Source organism: Tenrec ecaudatus, chromosome 9 (assembly GCF_050624435.1).
Source record: "Tenrec ecaudatus isolate mTenEca1 chromosome 9, mTenEca1.hap1, whole genome shotgun sequence".
NCBI classification, from domain to species: domain Eukaryota; kingdom Metazoa; phylum Chordata; class Mammalia; order Afrosoricida; family Tenrecidae; genus Tenrec; species Tenrec ecaudatus.
Genome location: NC_134538.1, coordinates 110,845,416 through 110,868,334, shown reverse-complemented (window position 1 = coordinate 110,868,334; position 22,919 = coordinate 110,845,416). Strand labels below are relative to the sequence as shown.

The 22,919-nt window shown below is 41.4% G+C and overlaps 1 protein-coding gene across 13 annotated transcripts in view; it reads left to right on the top strand.

Annotated features, from left to right (window-relative positions):
- ADAM22 (ADAM metallopeptidase domain 22) overlaps positions 1 to 22,919 on the top strand; it is a 269,416-nt gene that overhangs the window by 177,703 nt on the left and 68,794 nt on the right. For all 13 annotated transcript variants that reach the window (XM_075557629.1, XM_075557630.1, XM_075557625.1 and 10 more), the window contains 3 exons: positions 2,812 to 2,894; positions 16,368 to 16,431; positions 16,908 to 16,977. In XM_075557629.1, coding sequence (XP_075413744.1) covers positions 2,812 to 2,894; positions 16,368 to 16,431; positions 16,908 to 16,977 — 217 coding nt within the window. The remainder of the gene's footprint in view (positions 1 to 2,811; positions 2,895 to 16,367; positions 16,432 to 16,907; positions 16,978 to 22,919) is intronic.

Sequence of the window (22,919 nt, the reverse complement as noted above, 5' to 3'; positions counted from 1 at the left end):
CTGGCCTCTCCTGATAATACATCTGAAGTACATGAGACAAAGTTGGGTCCTCTTTACCTCTGAGGAGCATTCTGACTGTACGTTTTCCATGACAGATATGTTGGTTCTTTTGGAAGTCCATGGTTCTTTCAATATTCTTCTCCAACACCATAATTCAAATGTATGAATTCTTTGGTGTTCCCAATTCAATGTACAATTTTCACATGCATATGAGGTGATTGAAAATACCAGTGCTTGGCTCAGGCACACCTTGGCCCTCAAAGTAACGTCTTTGCTTTTCAGCCCACAGTGCATCATTTTATCTCTCGAGTGCTGCTTCCATGAGCATTGGTTGTGGACCCAAGATGAAATTCTGGACAACTTCAGTCTTTTTTTCCCCCATTTTATCGTGTTGTTACCTATTGGTCTAATCATGAGGATTTTGATTTTATTTACATTGAATTGATATCCTTCCTGAAAGCTGCAAGACTTAATTTTTATCACCATGTGCTTCAAGTCCTCCTGACTCTTAGCAAGCAAGTTTGTGTCATCTGCATATCACAGGCTGTTAATAAGTCTTCCTCCGTTCCTGATGCTGCACTCTTCATGTAATCCAGCTTCTTTGATATCTTGTTCAGCATACTGGTTGAAGAAGTATGGTGAGAGTAGCAAGCAGGTATTGCGTAACATATCCCAACCATCATTCTACTGCTTTACACATCGTCACTCATTTACTTCTCTCAATCCCATGAGATTATTATCTGCGTGGGAAGGAAACTACTAGACACAGGGAGGCTAAATAACTTGCTTGAGATCACACAGCTGGTGGGTGGAGTAGGCCAGGCCGGCAACATCTACACCGGACCTCCCTTCCCTGGGAAGTCAGTGCCTCACTTCCTAATGTCTGGCCTTATTTCTATTCTCAACGTCCTTTGGCCTTCTGGGTTCCAGCCCACCTCTGACAGATCTAACGTGTCCACTATTCAGTGCAACCACAGGGATCAGTTGATGATGCTCAGTGATGCAGTGGGGGATTTGGAGGTGCTGTGTACCATCTGACTCGCTCTCTCCCTCGCCAAAGCTAAGATTCACCAGATCCTTCTCAGTATCTCTCCAGGAGCAACGGTCTTAGCACTGACAGTCGTATTTGGAATTCCAGTGAAAAAAGTGTCTTCAGTCTTCTTACATAGTTCTGTCTTCCTGTTCTGTCCTGAATACTTGTCAAGCACTGTGGGGGGAGGTCAGACACTTACAGACACCCTCCCTGAAGACAGCCAGTCACCAGACTAGGGTAGGCCCCGCTCCCTGCTGTTAAGGACAATGGACGGGCCTGCAGTCATGGATTTGGTTCCTGTAGGTGGAGTTCACACCCTGCTGATAATGGTCTCTATCAGTTGAGCCAGGGAACAAGTCAAACAGGCTCTGTGACATCCAAGTTAAGCTGCCTGCCATCTGGTATCTAGGATCCGCCCATCTTGCCACATGTATACCCCAATCCCTCCTCTTCCTATTGCGTGGATACCCCTAGATCACCCCTACCCCTACTGTATTACCTATAGCACATCCCCTTCCTGTGACGTATGTCTTCACCTGTAATTAGGGGGCTTGCATGTCCCCAGAGAATATAAAAGCCTTGGTTAGCATTAAATATCTCTCTCCACATAGACCACCAAGCGGGGCTGAGGTGAGCATGCTACTATGAAATGTGTCTGACTCCATTATTTCAATCTCTTTTACCTCTCATGCTCTCGATGACTTTACTATAGCCTTTACTTATTGTCGCTGTACAGTTGCACCTACTGGACCCGTAATGATGTGTTAGGGGCAGGTACCCTGGAAAAGCACTGAATATTTTAAGTCTGATTAGACCCTGAAGCCAGTTTATGAGGTAGGTAACATTTGCCACATACACGTATTCTGTCAATCCTTCCGATTTCACTCCCGCACCTCAGTGAGTCAGTTTAATTAGTGACTTTTAGCTACTGAAGAAATCGGAAATTAGCAGAGGGATGGGAAAAGGTCATTTGGAGAAATGCTTTTCAAACTTTCTTAAGAATCACCTTGGGTTCTTGTTGAATGCAGTTTCTGAGATGAAGCCTGAGCTTCTGAATGTCTGCGAGCTCCTGGCGATGTCAACACACCTGGTCTACAGCCCACGCTGTGAATAGCAAGTCTGTCTGTTCATACTGACTCAGGCCAGGTGAATGACTCTCCGTCAATGGAATTCAGTTAGCCAGACTGCCTGCTAGAAGAACCTGCACAACTTCAAACCCTGCCCGTAGACTGCATCCCGGGCCATTGGTGAGCCGAGGAAGAAATAGTAGGAACGCTTCCGCCTGCCATTCAAGCTTAGCTCTAAGCAGTGTCAGAGCAGGTGTTTTCTACCTTGAGTTTACCTTTGGTGACTCCATTGATTTCCATTCATTTTCACTTAGCTTTATGTGAAAACAAACAAACAAACACAAAACAATACAACAACTTGCTCTTACTCAAGGTTGACTCACGCATGGCCAAGGGAATAGATGATTTTAAACTTCTCCTGCCCCAGGGACTCCTTGTGTATTTCAATATATATTTCTTCACTCCATCAACACCACCTGCCTGAAAGGAAGCTTTGAGTCAACTTTTATTTCCCTTTCTTTTGATTGGAGTCAGCTCACTAGGAACGCTTAGGAATAATTCTGTTTGCAAAGGATTGATAATGCCATGTGAACGATGAAACATTGCACAGGGCCTTACATATGGAAATGCAATGTAAGTAAAAATGTGCAGAATTATGGGACTAATTCTCTTGTGATGGCAAAGGTTTATGTTCTGGATTTCTCTCTTCAGGGCGGGGAACACTGTTACTACCAGGGACATATACGACGAAGCCCTGCCTCATTTGTTGCACTGTCAACGTGCCACGGACTTCGGTAAGTGCTCAAACAATTGTTTGTGCAATGCCTTCTTTCAGTAACTGCTGTTTTCTTCATTTTTAATGTACCATAATTGAAATCCATATTTTATGTCAGAAATTAATTTTAGATCACTGGTGTGTGATATTTTTTACTGTTTTAAAACGCATATAAACCAAGCTGATTTAGAAATTGGAATTGACAAAACTGTGAGCTTTGGAATTATGATATATGATATTCCACATGAAGGTTACTTTCCAAGTTTCTTTTTTTTTTTTTTTGATGGTAGCATGCTCACATCAGGCTCGTTTGGTGGCCCTCGTGGGGAGACCCTGAGAGCGAGAGCAGGAGCACCCCCTTTATTGATAACCATGTGATTACAAGTAACTACATATCACAGGAAGGGGCAGTACAATAGGCATACACATCAAAGGAAGGGGATGCACGATAGGCATAAGCATGACAGGAAGGGGATGAGCTAGGGGTGTGCCCATAGGAACAGGAGAGACTAGAGGTATACATGTGACAAGATGGGCAGACCCTAGATTCATGGTCTAACCTTAGTCACCCTTGGGTGGGCTTGACATCTCCGAGGTCTCCTACAAGGAAACAGACTACTATCCTTATCAGAAGGGAGTGGGTCCTACTTGTTGTGGGATAAACAGTAGTGACTGCTTGCTATAGATGGCTGATAATCTTTAGGGAAAAAAGAATAACTCCTTATCTACTTCTGATGACCTCCAAGTGTATAGTCATTCAAAAGCAGCTAAGTTTGGCATATATTTGGGGGAGACAATTTGGGGAAAATCTTTGTTTCCCACAAACCCTATGTTACAAGTATCTTTAGTAATTTTGGGACTTAGAGGCATGAAGTGATTTCCAGAACTATTCTGGGATATCAAAGAAGTAGCTTTCACTTTAAACATATGCAGAAGGAATGGGTTGAGAATTCCCGTGTTCTCACAATGGGGCAGGTTACTTAAAGCATTATTTATACACTACATTATTTATATACTACATTTCCTTCATTAAATTTCTCACACTGAGCAAGCAATGATAATTTTCATGTCCTATTTTCAAGCTTCTGACATCATTACTTGAAAAATTCAGGGTTTTAAATGGTCTACAATGAAATATGGTTGCAAAATTCAATGTACAATCAGTAGGTAAAGCTTTAAAGAACATGAAAACAAATGACTGCATTGTTCTGTGAAATACAATGCAGTAACTAAAGAGAATGAGGTAGATCTGAATCCTTTTAATAAAGTGGCATAAGTGATAATCCCATTATTTGTTCTACAATGATAGAAAACACATTTCAAATGGCCACAATAGGTAAATGAGTAAAAAATTCTGAAAAGCCACTGGTCAGAACCTTTGCTTAATTGTAAAATTTGTTTTCCAGTGAGATGTTTCTAAAATCACTGTTATAAAACTACAAATAGAAATAGATACACAGGTCATATCCTTTCAAAGGTTGTAACCTGTCAGCGTCTAATAAAAGCCTAAGTATACTCAAAGGCACAAAACTGATCAGTAATTATGTTTGTGTGAGGAAATTTTCTCAATTCACCAGTTTCTAAGGTTTTTTAATTGTATAGAATAGGAAATATATTCAATGTTTATTAACTTGTTGCCCATTCTAAATGAATCCATATCTAGTCCAAATCTTCAAATATCTGGAACCATGTCTCTATGCATGTAGGGACATAAAACTAGACAGCCCTGTATCTTCAAGTTCAAGAGCAAAGGCGTCTTTCCTTCTTTGCCAGGGCAACTTGAGCACAGTGGGTATATGGTAAAGGTCTCCTGCCCACTCTCTCCTTTACCAATGCACAATAGGTATACTGGGAAAGAGCTCCTGCCCAAACTCTCCACTTGCAGTCCAGCATGAAGCAAGTCCACTTCCTTTCTGCTAAAAAAGACGAGGAAGAGGAGGTGACTATTATAAAAGTTGCTGAATTTGAAAATAACAGTTTCTAACCTTTATAAATCATTATAATCACATGAGAAACTTTAAAGTTTTTTTTAATTAAGGACAATTTCAAACAGAAAAGAAGAGTATAGAGAATCCCTATGTACCATTACCTAGTTGAAAACAGGGAACTTGAGGCCAGTCTTGTTTCACCTGTTAAGTGAGTAATCTCCAGCACACCAGGAAGTATCACTATTTTTCATCTAGTTTCAAAGCTGTATTTCTAACAGCCCAGTGTCATTCAAGTTCGATGTGTGTGTTTGGGTAGATGTTTAGTTCTTTGTTAATAGTTCAATCTTTAACTTCTCCTAGCTACTGGCTTTTAGTTTTTCATGGAATCATAGCAATTGTAGTCGCTGGAAACTCTTGGCCCCTTGCCTGATGAGAAAACTCTGGAAGCGAAGCCGTGGCCCTTGTCTTTCAGCTCTACCCAGCTCGCTCAGCCCCAACCCACTGCAAACTCCGGGAAGCATCCACTCTTTTCTCAGAGTTCTCCAGGGGATGGGGCCCTTTGCCCTACCTTGGTGCCTTGCTTCCTTCCTCGTAAACTTCACTACCAACGAATGTTTGCTGATGTTTAACCTGGGAATGTATCTACTTCCTTCTTCTTGTCAAGAATGGAGGTCAGCAGGCGGCTATCTCTTATTTGTGTGGTAGCGGCTTATAAACCTCCTTTTAACGTGTCATCTTCGGCATCTTATCTAGACGAAGTCATCTCTGGTCTTTCTTGGCTTGTTTTCCAGAAGGCAGCATTTTATTTCAGTTTGGTTAAGTTTTTATTTGGCAGCTATGCTATGCTTCCTTCCTGCTACCATCTGAGCAATGTGGGGGCTTTCCCATCTAGCAAGCAGTTATGGAGAAGCCACGATGAACATTAAGGTGATTCAATCACGAACCCTACTCTCAAGGAGCTCTCAATCTAGTGGGGTGACCAGATCTAGCTCAAGAAATAGAATCAATATATTTATTTTCTTTGATAGAGATCCTTTGAACAGTTGTGGGGAAATGCTAGCTAGTGTGGGCACTGAAGAGTGAGGTAGACCTGCTATCCACAGAAGGTGGGACAGGCCGCTAGACCGTGTTCCATGGGCTTCTCCAAGGGAAGTGGTTAGACTGGCATCTCTTTTATACTTCTTTTAAAAAAAATCATTTTATTAGGGGCTCATACAACTCTATCACAATCCATACATACATCAATTGTGTAAAGCACATTTGTACATTCATTGCCCTCATCATTCACAAAACATTTGCTCTCCACTTAAGCCCCTGGCATCAGGTCCTCATTTTTACCCCTCCCTCATGAACCCTTGATAATTTATAAATTATTATTTTTGTCATATCTTGCCTTGTTCAACGTCTCCCTTCACCTACTTCTCTGTTGTCCATTCCCCAGGGAGGAGGTCACATGTAGATCCTTGGAATCGGTTCCCCCTTTCCAACCCACTCACTCTCCCTCTACGCTCCCAGTATCGCCACTCTCAGCACTGGTCCTGAAGGGATCATCCACCCTGGATTCCCTGTGTGTCCAGTTCCTATCAGTACCAGTGTACATCCTCTGGTTTAGCCAGACTTGCAAGGTAGAATTCGGATCATGATAGTGGGGGGTGTGGGGTGGTGGTAGACTGACATCTTAAAGAAACTTAGGAAAGAGAGCAAATGGGGAAGGCTGGGAAATAGTGAATCTCCCCAAGTTACATCTTCTGGTCAGACCATGGCAGCAGGTGAGTTAGAAAGGCAGAGTGAAAGCCTGAGGGGCCAATTTAGTAGCTGGAGAAGGGAGTGGAAGACTTCCATTTGCTTGTTGCTGCTTCTAAGGGACTATTTTGCTTGAAAAAAAAATTCTTTGTATAAAGAGATTTTTAAAAACAAACCAACCCGTGCTGAATCCTTATTTTGGAGCTCTCAGATTTCTAACCCAAGTTAAAGAAAAGTTTAACTTGTTTTCACCAATAACATCATGATATCTGATCCCAGGCCAGCTGTCAGCTTGGACGAGTTCAGCTGCGCAAGTGGACACTGGTGTCCAGCAAATTCATAATATAGGGGAAAGCGATGGAAAAAAAAACCCAACAAAAGCTGTTTTTTTCCTTACTTTTTCCCTTTGGAGTGTGATTCAATCCGAAGTCATGGTGTAAACAACTTGCTTAATACTTGTTCAAACTTAGCTCTTAGTTGTTCAAATGGGCCCAATATTTTGAGAATTCATAGACAGCATTACTACCATCTGCTAACCACAAAACCGGCAGTTCAAAACCACCAGCTGCTTCGCAGGAGAAAGATGGACGCTTCTACTCCAATAAATGATCACAACCGAGAAACCCACAGGAGCAGTTCTGTCCTGTACTATCAGGTCCTTGTGCCTTGGCATTGAGTCACAGGCAGTGAGCTTGAGTTTCAACAGGACTTTAATAATACACCTAAGAACCCAAGACCAGTTCTTTGCTACCAATCCTGTCACCATCATTTAAAGGAGAATAAAAAGTAACAGAGAAATTTTAAGTGACTGGAACTAAGTAGGACCCAAAGCCCTCCCTCATTTGTTCTGGCAAAGTCCAATTGATTCATAAACTTTCAACTAAAATGAAACTAAAAGAAACAAACACTGTGTGACTAGAAATACTGTAAGTACTAGTGTGTTCGTACTTACTTAGATTTAAAAAAATCATTTTATTGGGGGTGCAGCTCGTAATCATAATCCATATATACATCCATGGTGTCAAGCACATTTGTACATATGTTGCCATCTCATTTTCATTCTACTTGAGCCCTTGGTATCAGCTCTTCATTTTTTCCCTCCCTCCCTCCCACATGCTCCCTCCTCTATGAGCCGATGATAATTTGTAGTTTTTTTAGTGTCTTACACTGACCACTGTCTCCTTCCACCCACTTTTCTGTTGCCTGTCCCCCTGGGAGGGGGCCATATGTCAATCATTGTGATTGGTTTCTCCTTATGCCTCCCACTGTCTTAGACATTTGTGAACATATGGAATAAACAAAACTCTTTATTTTTTGTTATTCATACTTTTCCAATTTAATTTTACTTTCTAAATTGTTGAAAATTATTGACAAAAATTTAAGGAGGGGGCAATATTACTAAATATTTAATTTATCTTGTCTCAATTTTAGTTATTTCTATATGAAATATATTATTTTATTCATGACTCATGTTTGTAAATAACCAAGTACACATTAAGATTTTCCTTTCCTTGATTTTCTGTATTCAGTAGAACACTAAAGAGAAAATACGCTTTTATGCCTTTTTCCTACAGATCTTACAAGCATCTGATTTTCAATTATAAAAGACCAATAAGCAGTGTTTTTCTGTTGCAGTCTTTGTGTTTGATGTTACGAAAATGCCCTGTAACTATGGGAACGGAAGGAATATGATCAAGTGTGAGTTCATTGCCCCCTTGTGGTGACTTGTAGGAAAGTCTGTTTTATTTCAAATACCTTTAGAGAGAGTCACTTTAGTGTTTGCTCAATTGGCTTGTAGTTCAAGGCTCAGTCCTGGATATAGCCTGTTTAAGTACGAGAGGGTCTTCCTCCCCACCCCACCCCCACCCCGCCAAAAAAAAATGGGAAAAGCTCTGCTGGGAGAGCTTTCAGAGTGTGCATTTTCTCTGCTAGGTGAGCATCAAGCAACACTCTGCGTTATTGGCTTCCCTGGGAAGGTTCTCTCTGACCACAGTGGATTTTTTTCGTGAAAGTAGTCTCGTTTTTTGTGATGGCTGATTTAAGAGAGCAGCATGCCACTCTGAAACTTTGTTTCCTGCTGGGGAAAAATGTTGCAGAAACTGTTGTGATGTTGAACACAGCTTATAAGAGCAGCGCTATGGAGAAAACTCAAGCTTAGGAGTGGTTTTCTCATTTCCAGAAAGGTGACATGTCAATTGATGACAAACCTTGTTCTGGACATCCATTAACTTCCTGAACATACGAAAATGTCTACTTGTAATGTAAACTGTTAATCAAGCTTCTATTTAGAGGTTCTGAAAGGATTATATAACAGTGTGCAACAGAAAAAGGTCCAATTCAACAGATAGTGTAAGACATGGAAAAACAACTATAATATATAATTGATCAAGGATTCACGAGGGTGGGAGGGTGGGGAGAGGGGAATGAAGAGGAGCTGATACCAAGGACTCAAGTAGAAAGAAAATGGTTTGGGAAGGTTGATGGCAACATATGTACCTGTGTGCTTAATACAGTTTAAATCAGGGGTTCTCAAACTTTTTAAACAGGGGGCCAGTTCACTGCCCCTCAGACCCTTTGGAGGGCCGGACTATAGTTTAAAAAAAACTATGAACAGATTCCTATGCACACTGCACATATCTTATTTTGAAGTAAAGAAAACAAATGGGGCAAAAACACCCAGTGGGCCAGATGTGGCCCGCGGGTTGTAGTTTGAGGACACCTGGTTTAAATGATGGATTGTCCTAAAATTTGTAAGAGCCCCCCCCCCATAAAGTGATTAATAATCTTAATAATAAAGGCTTGATTTGTGGTAGCAGGAGACTGGTTTTGCCACCACGACAGTGCACCTGCTCACGCAGCCATCTCAGTGCACCAGTTTTTGGCAAAAAACCAGCATGCCTCAGGCCCCTTACTCACCTGACCTCCCTCTGCGTGACTTCTTTTTGTTTCCACAAATGAAGACACGAAAGACCGTGATTTAATGACATAGAAGAGGTGAAGAAAAAAAACAAACAAGGAAGGTTCTGCCAGCTATTCAAACAGGAGTTTAAAAACTGTTTGCAATAATGAAATTGCATATTTGAAAAATGCATTGAGTGTAATGGAGAGTACTTTGAAGGTGATAAGGTTGTTTTGTTAAAAAAGAATTAAATACATAGCTTTGAAAAAAAACATTTGGAGGTGGAACCCCCTCATATATACTGTGTTCTGGACTACACATGCTTTTTAGTACTTATGTGAAAAGGTGTCAATCTTTAAACCAAACATACTTTTTCGTTCTCAAGGATTCGTTTATGACATGATTATTCTATCAGAAACCAGAGTTTTTCTAGCTAGAGGGTCAGAATCTTCTTTCTTCAGCCAGTGTATCCTGATATTTAAATACAATAAAACCACGGATTTCTTAAGGCAATACACTCAAAACGGTTGAAACACACAAACTGCTTGCGACTTACCCCCGTTACTATGTAAACTTTGGTGAAGGGTAGCGGCTTCTAAAACTTTTCTGTGTGGATCTGGCCAGCTCTCTGCAGGGCTGAAGCGTGCGTGTTCACTGCCATATTTGGTCTACTGTCTTGAAAATGTTTCCCTTTCCGACTCCTTTGCTGTGTATTGGCAGTGATATTTTACAAACTGCATCTGTTTATCTTTAAATTCCAAATGCAGTGCATCCAAATTCAGCAAGAAAGTGTGCTTATGGTTGAAAACCGTGCAGCTGTGAGAACAGCACTTCCAAGCGCACAGAAAAGTTGAGAGCATGTGGAAGATGTTACAGCAGGAATGAAAGAATTTGGATAGAGGCAGAGCTCGAGGCCATTATAATTATAGCTCAGGAAAAAAACCTGTTGTCACCAAAGCACCAGTGAAAGGCAAATATCATTCTAGGTTTAGCAGCCTGAGTGTTTTGTAATAATTCCACTTAAAGCCAAGAAATGACTACAGAAGATTGCCCTCTTTGCCCTCTCCATAGCCTGACGAATAAGGTAAACTGCTTCAACCTCACGTGGAGCTGATCTCATGAGAAGGACAGTGTTCTCCTAGATGGAGTGGCTCTCAGGGTTTCTGAGTGGGAGGGGAGACTGCATGACTTGCAAAGCCCCCCAGAGAATTCCCATGTGGCTGACAGGCATCTCCAGCCTAAGAGGTCCAGCGTGGAATTCCTGGCCTGAACCTCTCCCTCCACCCACCTTATTCTACTCGTTCTGTAGGCTCTTCTAACTCATTAAATGGCACCTCTGCCCTTTCATTTGCTCAGATTTAGCCTCGGAGTTGTTTTTAATGTTTCTCTTTCCTGCACCTCCACTTCTAATTTTTCAACATAATGATTCTGTTTTCAAAAGATACACCTTACTGCTCGTAGTTAAGCCATGAGTTGGGATCCCCATGGTTGACTGTTCAAAATCACCAGCAGCTCCACAGGAGAGAGACTAGGCTTTCTTGCTACAAGTCAGCATTGAGTTTACCATTAACACTCTGCCTTAGCCACACCATCTTCTTTCACTTGGTTTGCTGTGATAACATTTTAGCTCCTCTACTTGCCATAGCATAAGATTGGTTGTAAGGGAGCATTTGGAAGGTCCTTCATCAGTGTCCTCTGTCATGCCCCCCTGTGGGGGGAGATCCTATGCTTACAGACATCCTCCCTGAAGGCAGTTGCTGCCAGACTGCTGTCTCCTCCACCACAGGGGTGGGCCTGCTCCCTCCTGCTGGGGACAATGGATTACTTCCCCCTAAGGGGTTAGCTTGGTTCCTGTAGGTGGAGTTCACACCCTGCTGATAATGGACTCTATCACTTGAGCCAGGGAACAAGCCAAACCAGCTCTGTGACATCCAAAATTAGGTGGCCATCCTGTACCTAGGATCCACTCATCTTGCCACATGTATACCCCAATCCTTCCTCTTCCTATTGCATGGATACCCCTAGATCACCCCCTCCCATTTCTGTGTTGCCTATAGCACAACCCCTTCCTGTGACGTATGTTTTCCCCTCTAATTAGGGGCTTGCACGTTCCCAGAGAATATAAAAGCCTTGGCTAGCATTAAAGATTCTTTCTCTCCCTCCATGTGGACTACCAAGCAGGGCTGAGGTGAGCATGCTACCACGAATTGTGTCTGACTCCATTTATTTCAATATTTCCCGTCTATCTCTCATGCTCTCTATAACTTTACTATAATCTTTACTTAGTATCGCTGTACAATTGCGCTGCCCGGACCTGTAATGATATGTTAGGGGCTGGTTTCCCCTGGCACCCCCCCTTCCCCTAATGCAGTAGATCAGGACTCTGCAGTGCACTTTATTTCTCAGAGTGAAAGCCAAGGCACCACCTACTATTGTCTCACCACTGATCTCTTTGGGGAGACAGAAGAGACTTTCTACTCCCATAAAGAGCAGCAGACACCCACAGGGGCAGTTCTACCCAGCCCTACAGGGACACCCAGAGTGTGAATTGACTCTATGGCAGTGAGTTTGATTTTGGTTTCTGGATCTCATTTGCACTAGCCCCCTCAGGTACTGTATTCCAGTCATGTTGCCTCCTTGTTATTTCTTTTTTAAAATCGTTTTATTGTGGGCTTGTACAACTCTTATCACAATCCATCCATCCATCAATTGTGTCAAGCACATTTGTACTTACGTTGCCATCATCACCCCCAAAACACCTTCTTTCCACTTGAACCCGTGGCATCAGCTCCTGTCTCCCTTCTCCCACCATTCCTCCCTCATGAACCTTTAAAATTGACAATTTTTTTTCATGTCTTACACTGACAGATGTCTCCCTTTACCCACTTTTCTGTTGTCCGTCTTTCTGGGAGGGGGTTATATGAAGATCATTGTGATCCGTTTCCCCTTTCTTCCCCCATCTTCCCCTTTCCTTCCTGGTATGGCTACTCTCAGTATTGGTTCTGAGAGGTTTATCTGTCCTGGATTCCCTGTGTTTCCAGCTCTTATCTGTACCCTTATACATGCTCTGGTCTAGCTGGATTTGTAAGGTAGAATTGGGGTCATGATAGTGGGGGCAGGAAGCATTAAAGAACTAAAGGAAAGTTACTGTATATACGCGAATATAAGCTGACCTGAGTATAAGCCGAGGTACCTAATTATTACCTGGGAAACCAGAAAAACTGATTGACTCAAGTATAAGCCTAGGGTGGGAAATACAGGATGTGAATTAACACAGAGACCAGAGGGGAGAGACGGAGCACAGCCACAGACACATCCTTACCAGTTCAGCTGCCGGTGTAAGTGAATCACTGTGGGTGCTTCTGCGAATTGGAGCCATCCACGTCATAGGACGGCTCTGACTGGTTAGATGTGAGTAAACACATATTCAAAGCCCTGCAGTGTCAGCGAGGCTTTGAATGAACAGTGGAGCAACGGCAATCGCAATCACCCGCAAGATGTTACACATCACTGGGGTACCAATGACCCGTGTATAAGCCGAACCCCAGTTTTTCAGCATATTTTTTGTGCTAAAAACTCAGCTTATACACGAGTATATGTAGTCTATGTTTCATTGGTGCTATACTGCAACCTGACTGACTCCTTTTTTCTTTGTGACCCTTCTGTAAGGGGATGTTTAATTATCCACAAAAAGGTTTTGGGTCTCTACTCCACCCTCTCCTTCATTCACATTGATATGATTTTTTTTTCTGGGTCTTTGATGCCTGAGACCTGATCCTATTGACACCTCATGATCACACAGGCTGGTGTGCTTCTATGTGGTCTTTGTTGCTTCTCAGCTAGATATTCGCTTGCTTATCTATAAAGATGCTATATCTTTTGGTAGCCAGGCACCATCAGTTTTCTTCACATTTTGTCTTCAGCAATGGTGTTGGGAAGGTGAGCATCACAGAATGCTGGGTTATTAGAACAAAGTGTTCTGGCATTGAGGGAATACTTAAAAGTAGAGACCCAATGTCTGTCTGCTACCTTAATACTTAGCATATAAATATATGTACTTAGAGCTATTTCCCTATCATTATATATAAACATATTTACATATGTACATGCCTGTATTTAGACCTCTATAGATGCCTTTGCCTCCTAGTTCTTTCGTTTTCAGTGGTTCTTAACCTGTGGGTCATGACCCCTTTGAGGGTAAAATGACCCATTCACAGGGGTCGCCTAAGACTGCTGGAAAGCACATATTTCCCATGGTCTTAGGAACTGAGGCACCGCTCCTCTATCCATCTCTAGGCAGGTCCGCCCACATGCAAATATGACCCCACGTGAAGCCTGTTAACTCATACTACACCATGCTTCAAAACAAATGCCATTTATTTGTAATTAGAAATACATATTTCACAATATATAATTACATATTGTTTTTGTGATTAATCATTATGCTTTCATTATGTTCAATTTGTAGCAATGAAAATACATCCCGCATATCAGATATTTGCATTATGATTCATAACAGTAGCAAAATTACAGTTGTGAGACAGCAAAAAAAATAATTTTATGCTTGGGCGTCAGCACAGCGTGAGGAACTGTATTAAAGGGTCGCAGCATTAGGAAGGTTGAGAACCACTGCTCTATTTCCATTTTACTTTCTGTTTGTTCCAGTATCATGTTCGGCCTTTATTTGGGTTTCAGTAATTCCTCTCAGCCACGTTGCCCTGATCAAGCCCCACCAGGTATCCTACACCCTCCTCGCCATCAATTTTAGATCACTTGTTGGTATCACTGGGTTGGTTTACAGCCCCCTTCCTTTCTTGTGTGCCCTGCCCCCAACCACCTGTCCCATTGTTTTCTCCTCTGGATTGTTTATCCCACCTATTTTTAGTATATGTGCTGCAGAAGCGAGCACTATCCCACCTATCTTATAATAAGCACAGAGACAATAATAAGCACAAAACCAGACAGCAAAAAAAGAAAAGCCTATAAATAGTTCCAGGTCTGTTTATTGACTTTTAGGCGTGTTCTCCAGTTGAGTCTGATGGGGTGCCATTCCTGGAACCCGAATTCTTGGGTATTCCCCGGGGACTTCTTTGCTTTGCTCCCCTTGCTGCTCTGTTGCATGCCCTTAGTATTGGCCCCGGTGTGGTGGGGTCAGATCAGGCACAATTCCTGCACTCTGTCTCCAGTGTTGTCCCTTATAGTGTTATGACATCAGCGTAAACCAACCTCTAACTACCGAGGGGTCTGGAGGCGCAATTGTACAATTATAATACATAAAGCGTCCTCCTTGTTATTTCTTAAACACACCCAGATTCTCTTGTCTTAGCTCTTTGCATCTATAATATTCTTTGCACGGGTGTCTTCAAGGCTTTCTCAGCTTCGTTCAGGTTTGTGCTTAAATATCAGTTCTCTCTGAAGTTTGCTCCAACCTGTAAATTAACCACACGTCTCCTTTCCCTTTTCCCCAACCCCTGCTCCCCTGGCACCATTGATCTCCCTTGACCTGCTTTATCTTAGTCCCTAGAATATATCACTATCTAATGTATATTTGAAGGATCCTTACTGATGCTGTGGGTTAGATGCTTGCTAACTGCAAGGTTGGCATTTCAAGTCCATCAACTATTCCAAGGGAGAAAGATGAGGCTAGCTGCACCCTTAATGTGTGGTCTCCGTGATTATGAGTTTGTTTTTCTTTCAATATGTATATCTGCTTGTTTATTATACACATTTATCATCTGTACTCCCTAGGATGGGTATCAGCACAGTGGGGACAGGCAACTATTCTCTTTCGTGTTTTCCTGCCTCCATAGCATCTCAGGCATTATGGGTGCTCTAGAACATTTTTCCATGAATGAGTGATGGTGGGTAGCAGATTGCTGATGGGCACTTTAGGTATCATTTTACCTGGGCTCTATTTCTGCTTCTGCTAGCTAGCTAGCTGGTCAGCTTGCTATCTATATTTCTCTATACTTACACCTATAGAAATACTGATACCAATACCTACATCTATCTTTCATATTCTATATCTATATAGCCTGCTTGGTTGTATAATTTGGGCAAGTTATTTAGTCTCTCTGGACATTAGTTTCATTATCCACAAAATGAAGATACTCATTGTACTGTCCTCATAGGGTTGTGGGAAGACAAAATAAAGAAAGAAATATGAAACACCTTGTATTCGGTACCTTGTTACGTGTATTCGCTCTGGTTACTAAAGTATCTTTCAGGCAGGCAGGTGGGCATTTGGCAGGTAGACTATTTTATGATAGGCCATTTTCACTAGGAGTCCAGGTGGCATAGTGAATTGATAAAACACAAGGTTAGCAGTCAGAAACCACTACCTAGGACATCAGAGAAAGATGAGGCACTCTGCCTCTATGGAGAACCACGGCATCAGAAACTCACAGAGACAGCACTACGCTGCCTAATAGGATCACTATTAGTCAGAACCCACTGGCAGTGAGTTTGGGTTTTGAAAGACCATTCAGTACATTCCTTGACAATCTGCAACAAAATTATCTGGAGATTGTTCAAAATGCAACTCCTGAGCTCTAAAGGAGGCTTTCATCCGGCCCTCTGTAACATGTAAGAAGGGTTTTACATATTGATCTCAGACATATTGATTAGAGTGAGGAGAAATAGACAAAGGCTAAAGAATGTCAAGTCAATTCTAGGCATGAGGTCAGGTCAAGATGAGTGTGTGCGTGTTTGATGAATGGGATAGAAGAAGTCTTAGCTTATGAACAAATTTGCTTGATCCAATTGATGTATGAAATGTTATAAGACCTGTAAGAGCCCGCAATGACATGATTGAAAAAAACAAAAAAGTCTTAACTGACCTTGTGGATTTTAAATGATATTGTTTAGAGGAGGGAATCTTGTTCTGAAAAGCAAATGTCTGATATTTCCCTGTCCTCGGCAGCGGGATGTTCTACGACGGGAACCACACGTATCTCATTGAGCCAGAAGAAGCTGACCCGTCCCAGGCAAGTGCTCCTTTCCTTTGCTCAGACATCGATCCTAAGAGTTCTCCTCACCCCATTTCCCCCCATATACATCATTACATTTTCATATTTTAAGGGTGTAGGTCAGCGGTTCTCAACCTGTGGGCCATGACCCCTTTGGGGGGTCGAACAACCCTTTCACAGGGGTCACCCAATTCATAACAGTAGCAATATTACAGTTATGAAATAGCAATGAAAATAATTTTATGGTTGGGGGGTCACCACAACATGAGGTACTGTATTAAAGGGGCGCGGCATTAGGAAGGCTGAGAGCCACTCTTGGACTTGAATATCTCCTGTGTTGAAAATACAGGAGTAAGTGGGAAAAGTTGTACAGTAGTTGTTCTTTCTTCCCAAACAGTAATTTGAAGGATCTAAGCTACTCCAATTTTGATTGCCTGAAGCCATGAGATGCTCGGTTGCACATGCTTTAATTGCTGTTTCTTGTGTCATTTCAGGAAGAGTTCCAATTTCATTCAGTCTATAAATCCAGACTCTTTGAATTTCCTTTGGATGAATTTCCTTCTGGTATGATATACATAAAATAACTTTCTATTTTTAATGGCCCAACTTTAATAGTAATCTAGATGTAGACAACTGTTAGCTTATGACTTCTAATAGAATTCAGGGGAGACATAAAATACAAACGACCTTGTGTTAATCATGAATGGGCTTGGAAAGTGAGTACAGTGAAAAAATACTTAGGATTATAAGTCTCAAAGCAAGGTCATTGTCATTGTTGGCTGTCGTCAAGTTGGCCCTGCTTCCTAGTGGTTGACAATGAGGTAGGACCCTTGTGATCTACAGGATTTTCACTGGATGGTTTTCAGAATTAGATGACTAGTCCTTACTTCCTCGTACTTGTTAGTCTAGAAGCTCTGCTGAAACCCGTTCAGCATCGTAGCAGAATGCAACCTTCCACGGACAGACAGTGCTTGAACTCCCACATGGAAGAATTCTACCACCGAACCACCCCTGTCTTCCAAAGTAAAGCACTAAAGGAGCAATAGTGTTAGAGCATTTCTTAGTGAAAAAACAATGGCTCTGAACACTTAAATCTAATTTTAGTTTTTGCAACAAGCCTTTGAGATCAATATTATTATTCCCACATTACAGATGAAAGACAGAGGTTCAGTGAGCTTGTCTTAGATCCCACATGTAGCAAGGAGCAGAGTGGGAGTTTGGTTTGTGGTCCCAAGAGACTATACCCTGGGAGAGGGAAACATGGAAGATGGAAAATTAACAGCTAATTGGAGCAAGTCTGAGAGCATGCCATTCATAAACTGCTGCTTAAGAAAATCCACTTACAAGGTTACATGGTCTCTTCAATGGAAAAGAAATGTTCTCTAATATCCCTTAGTCTGTGAAATAAGTTATTGACTCTTTGGCCTACTGTAATCCGTATAAAGGGAAATAATACTCTTCTCTTCTGTAATAAAGGGGGTAGAAAATCTTATTGTAGAAGTCATCTCAGAAATCAGCAATGCGCACATAGATGCACATTCTTTACACTGACTCTCGAGACGGCGTCTTCAATTACCGTATGAAACTCTCCAGATCCAAAATATGGGATGAAAATAAGTCAGGACTTGCTGCCTGACAATAAAACTACAATTTAATAGGTATTACTGGAAACAATAAAAACCAATTAATATTTAAAGGAATTAAGTTTCCCTCTAAGGATGTGATTTTAGGTGTCTATCGCACACGCCTTATTTAATTTTTTTATCTTTGTTTAGATTCCTTTTCCATAGAGACTCTGGGAGTGTGGGAAATTCTGAGGTTATTGATAATGGTTTTAAAGAGAGTCTTAGTTTAAAAAGTCAGCTCTGCCTCAGTTTTCTTTTCGCATGAGAATTTGGCCTGTTTGTAATGCTTGTCAGAGTGACATTTGTCTTCCAAGATGCTGAGGTTTACTGCAATAAATGAGAAGAAAATCCGAAATTGAAAATAAAAATTGGAGTATAATTTTATGAAATACCTCAGAAGCACAATTATTTATTTTAGATGTAATAAGATTGAACTGTATTCTCTTTCAGGGGTTATCAGAATTTTATGTTGCTTTACACTGTATATTCCTCTGAGACAGACAGATGATCAGTGCAAATCTCTTAGGACTAGTGCTTGTAGGAAGACACATTGACTTAATTATTGCCTGAGGATCTCTTTCTTAACACTCAATTTAAAAATATGATATACCACAAAGTACACAAATCTTAAGTGCACTATTTTAGGAGTGTCTATGGGCTGGCTCTCATGGCGAAGCGGATTGTGTGTTGGGTTGCTAACTGCAAGGTCAGCGGTTTGAAATAGGGTTGCTATGAGTAGTTACCAACCCAGTGGCACCTAACAACAACAACATTCTTAATACAAAAAGATCACGTCTTCTTTCTAGCACAGCTGCTGGTGGGTTTGAATTACTAACCTTTCTGTTAGAAACTGAATGCTTAATCATTTCATTATATCATTTCAATTCATGTTACTGAGGCTTGCTCATGGATTATATATTGCTGTGGACATAATTGTTCTTGGTGAATATTGTGTGTATTCATGAGAAGAGGCAAATAAATTCAAAGTAAGCAGGTAAGATGGAACGCTTCTGATGACTCCCAGGACTGGCAGGCAACATTTCAGGGTATTGACTCAAATTCAAAGAGTCAGAGATCAACGAACTATTTCAGGATTCAGATCCAGCAAAACACAAGCAAGTTTTTCATAGTGTTTTCTTAATTTGGAAATAGGCTACACCCTTGAGGTGATCTCATTATTGAGTATTATTACTAGGTCTTAAATGCCAAACCATTGAGAACCCTGACCAGCCAAGTTGACACAAAACCTTAGTTAACACAGTCCACCCCTTGCCAATGTGTCATCTGGTCACATCTTAAACCATACGATCTGTCGATAAAAGCAATTATAAAATCATATTTTTGTCTAGCATGATATAATTGACATATAAAACAGATTATTTACACATGTATATGTTATATTTTATAAAGTGAACAACCAAAAATACTTGATGCATACAATAATTACAATCTTTCTTTCTTTAACTAATCACATGCCTATTGCTGGTATTTAGGATTGCATTCTTCTACCGTCCAGTATGTATTCCCTTTGTACTAAGCAAACACCTCAGCTGGATATGGTTATTTGCCTAATAAGGTGGTCCAAACCTTAAGTCCTAAAGGATCAGGGCCATTAGTAGTCATGTCAGAATTGAGTTGCTATAGTTTACCTTTGACATTACAAGGCATAATAACACTAAAAGATGTCCTAAGAAATCTCCTGGATTCTAGAAATATTCTTTATCTATATTACATAGTTTCAATCCAATTCCCCTTGATAATCAGGATAAATCACACCATTCAATACATTAACTTACAGTTCAGTGGAATTAGTGTTATCCCCCCAGGTAGGAATATTTCCTTTGGAACAAAGACAACCTTCCACCCCACACCCACCCCTGCCAGACCAGAAGAGCATAAGGTTGAAGGGATAGGAAGCAAAAACGTTGCGAATGAGTCACTAGGAGAAATAGAGTGATGTTACTCTCATTTCTGCCATTTGGTTCCAAGACTGATAATTTCTAGCTATTGGAGAATCAGAATCAGCACTGTATATTGGATGCTGGTTTAGTGTATATACAGCTACCTAGGGAACAGTACCCTGATTCTGCAAGATTCTGACCCCTAGCGTCAGGATTATGGAGAACAGGGTAAGACTAGTAAATTCCATGTCACAAGCCCATTGCCACACTTCACTTGTTGTGAATGCGTCTCTTCATCTGAGGCAGTGTTGTGTGGAGTAATGCGCTACTGGGTAAGGCATTCTGTGAGGCAGGGAAAGCACATTTGTATCCAGAAAACATGTCTATTCCAGTAAGGGGGGAGGCACACCCAAACCCGCTGCCCTTTCCATGATGGGAATGTCCAACATGATCAACCTGCCACAGGTTACTGGCTGATCTCCCTGGGGACTGTTCCTATAGTGGGAACACAGTGTTGGTCTCTGTTGCTGGCAGATGTGACACCCAGCAGTCGCAGCCTGGGTAAGTCTGTATTGTTGAGCCCATGACCTCCAACCCTGCCAGCATGGCCACTTTGTTTCTGAGCCCCTTGTACAATGGCGGGAGTGGCTGCAGAGAGAGGGGGGCTGGTTTCTGGGGAACACGTGGTCTAAACCACTTGATTGTTACCATGCAGAGGTAACTTTTTGGTAGAATGCTCATGAGACACGTTAAATCTCTTCACTTTTTTGACCCATCCAGAGGAGTTCGTAATACTTCTTCCTCATATACCTTTTCCCAACACCTCCTTGTAACCAGTTTTCCAGTTATGCTCTTTGCAAGTCCCTGACCATCCAGCCAAACCATTAGTCACAACCCACGGATCAGTATATAGTCATACACTGGGTCATTTCTCCATCCAAGAAAATGGAACAGCAAATGCACTGGTTAGAGAAGGGGCTGGAGTGCTGCTGTCCACTTTCAAAGGGGTAAGGAGGGGTGGGGGTACGGGGCCTTATGCCAAACTATCTATAAACCATTTGGTACCAAAGGTGGTTCTGGAGGAACAAAACTATAAGGGTAATTTTTCTAAATGGATCCCAAGGCTGAGTAGTTTTAAAGGCATGATAACTCTGCCTCCATTCGTTAAGAGAGTGCTGCTAATCTATGCTATGTGGTGGCAATATTAATGAGTAAAATATCACCATCAGTAGATCAAGTATTCTTTGAAAGGACGGTCCCTAGTAGATTGTGTGATACTTCTGCAATTTTGTCAGGATGAGACTGTGGAGAAACTAGTTGGTGGATCCCATTTTTAACAGATAAGTAATTAAAGAAAGGGATTCTTTTAGGGCTTCAGAGTCAGGGCTTAAGCACTGCATAAAAGACCTCAAAGTTTAAACTTGTGCCCGAAAGAAAGCCTTATTTATTAATAACAGAATCGATGTTGCTGAAATCCAAGCGAAGAGTTTTATTTTAAGAGTGCCTGAATTACAGCACTAACTGAATTCCCAACCTTTAATGGTGTTAAAGTGAGACCGTTGATTGGGAAGAAATGGGACCTTGAAACTTGACATGGGGACATATGGTCAGATAATCAGAAAAATGGGAATTTATACCCTCTAAATTCCAGCCTACAACACCACCCCTCTTATTTGCATTGATTGCTCCATCTTTGTCTGCGAATACATTATCAATACAGCCAGTATCCCTTCCACTCACTTTTGATGAGATTAACCTAACTGTGCCTCTTAATATACCACTTGGGGCATTGTCGGGCACTTTGCCTCTAGCAAAGAGATGCCTTCTCAGACACTGTTGAATGTCTCCAGGAAGCACCCGTTTCCCGGCACTAAATGTCTTAGGTTGGGTTCTTTGTAGAAGTAAAACCAGTGAAGTTTTTATATGTATGTCTATAGAGAGGTGTTTACATCTATCAAATGGATCACACAATTACAGAGAGGTAAATTCCAAGTAGATGGGTCAGATAGAGGCATCTCTGACTTGTGGAGCCATAAGGCTGATGAAACCAAGATGGGCAGGAAGACAACAGATTTCTGGCTATAGATACAAATGAACTTAAAGTTGGCAGGTTGTGGCCGCAGAGGCGAATGAATCCAAGATCAGCAGGTAAGATGGCAGGTTGCTGATGACTCCCAGGATTGGCAGGCAATATTTCAGGCTGTTGGCTCAAGTTCAAATTAGAGGTTGATGAGCCAATTTCACAGACCCAGTACAAAGCAAGTGTTTCCAGTGTGTTTATATTGGAAATGGGTCACACGTTCACGGGCATCTCATCACGGAGGACTACTAGGTCTCAACAGCCAAACCCACAGAGAATTGTGGCCTAGCCAATCGACCCATAACTTTAACTATCACAATGATAAAGATTGCTGTTGTTATTATATGCCATTGCTCACATTATAAGCCTCACATTGAGTCCATTTTGGTCAGTCAGCCAAGTATCAAAATTTTAGGAAGTCTACACCATACAGAGTGATACATTGTAGGGAGATCTCTCTTTATAGATCTTCTCATCTAATATTCAAAGATGAACCTGTATACATAACCAACTGATATATAACTCTGATCTTCAAGTTAGAAGGAATTCTCAGTAATAAGAACAAACAAACCCTGAGAAAATTTGCTTATTAGTTAAGAAGAATGTGAATTAATTGGGGGGACATTAAATCAACATCTCAGTGCCTTATGAAAATTCTATTATCTGATAAGCATGTGGTTATTGATTTTACTTGTTTATCATTTCTCTTATTTATTTTGCTGCTTCTATAAGATCAGTAGTGGAATTACAGGTCAAGTTGGCTATTTTAGAGAGTTCTGATGCAGATCATGATGAAAGAGAGATGACGGAAACATTTTGAGATAAAAAGGGGAAATGATGTTTGATGCTTTTGTGAACTTTATTTATTAATAGCATGTAATATTAATTTGAACCCAACTA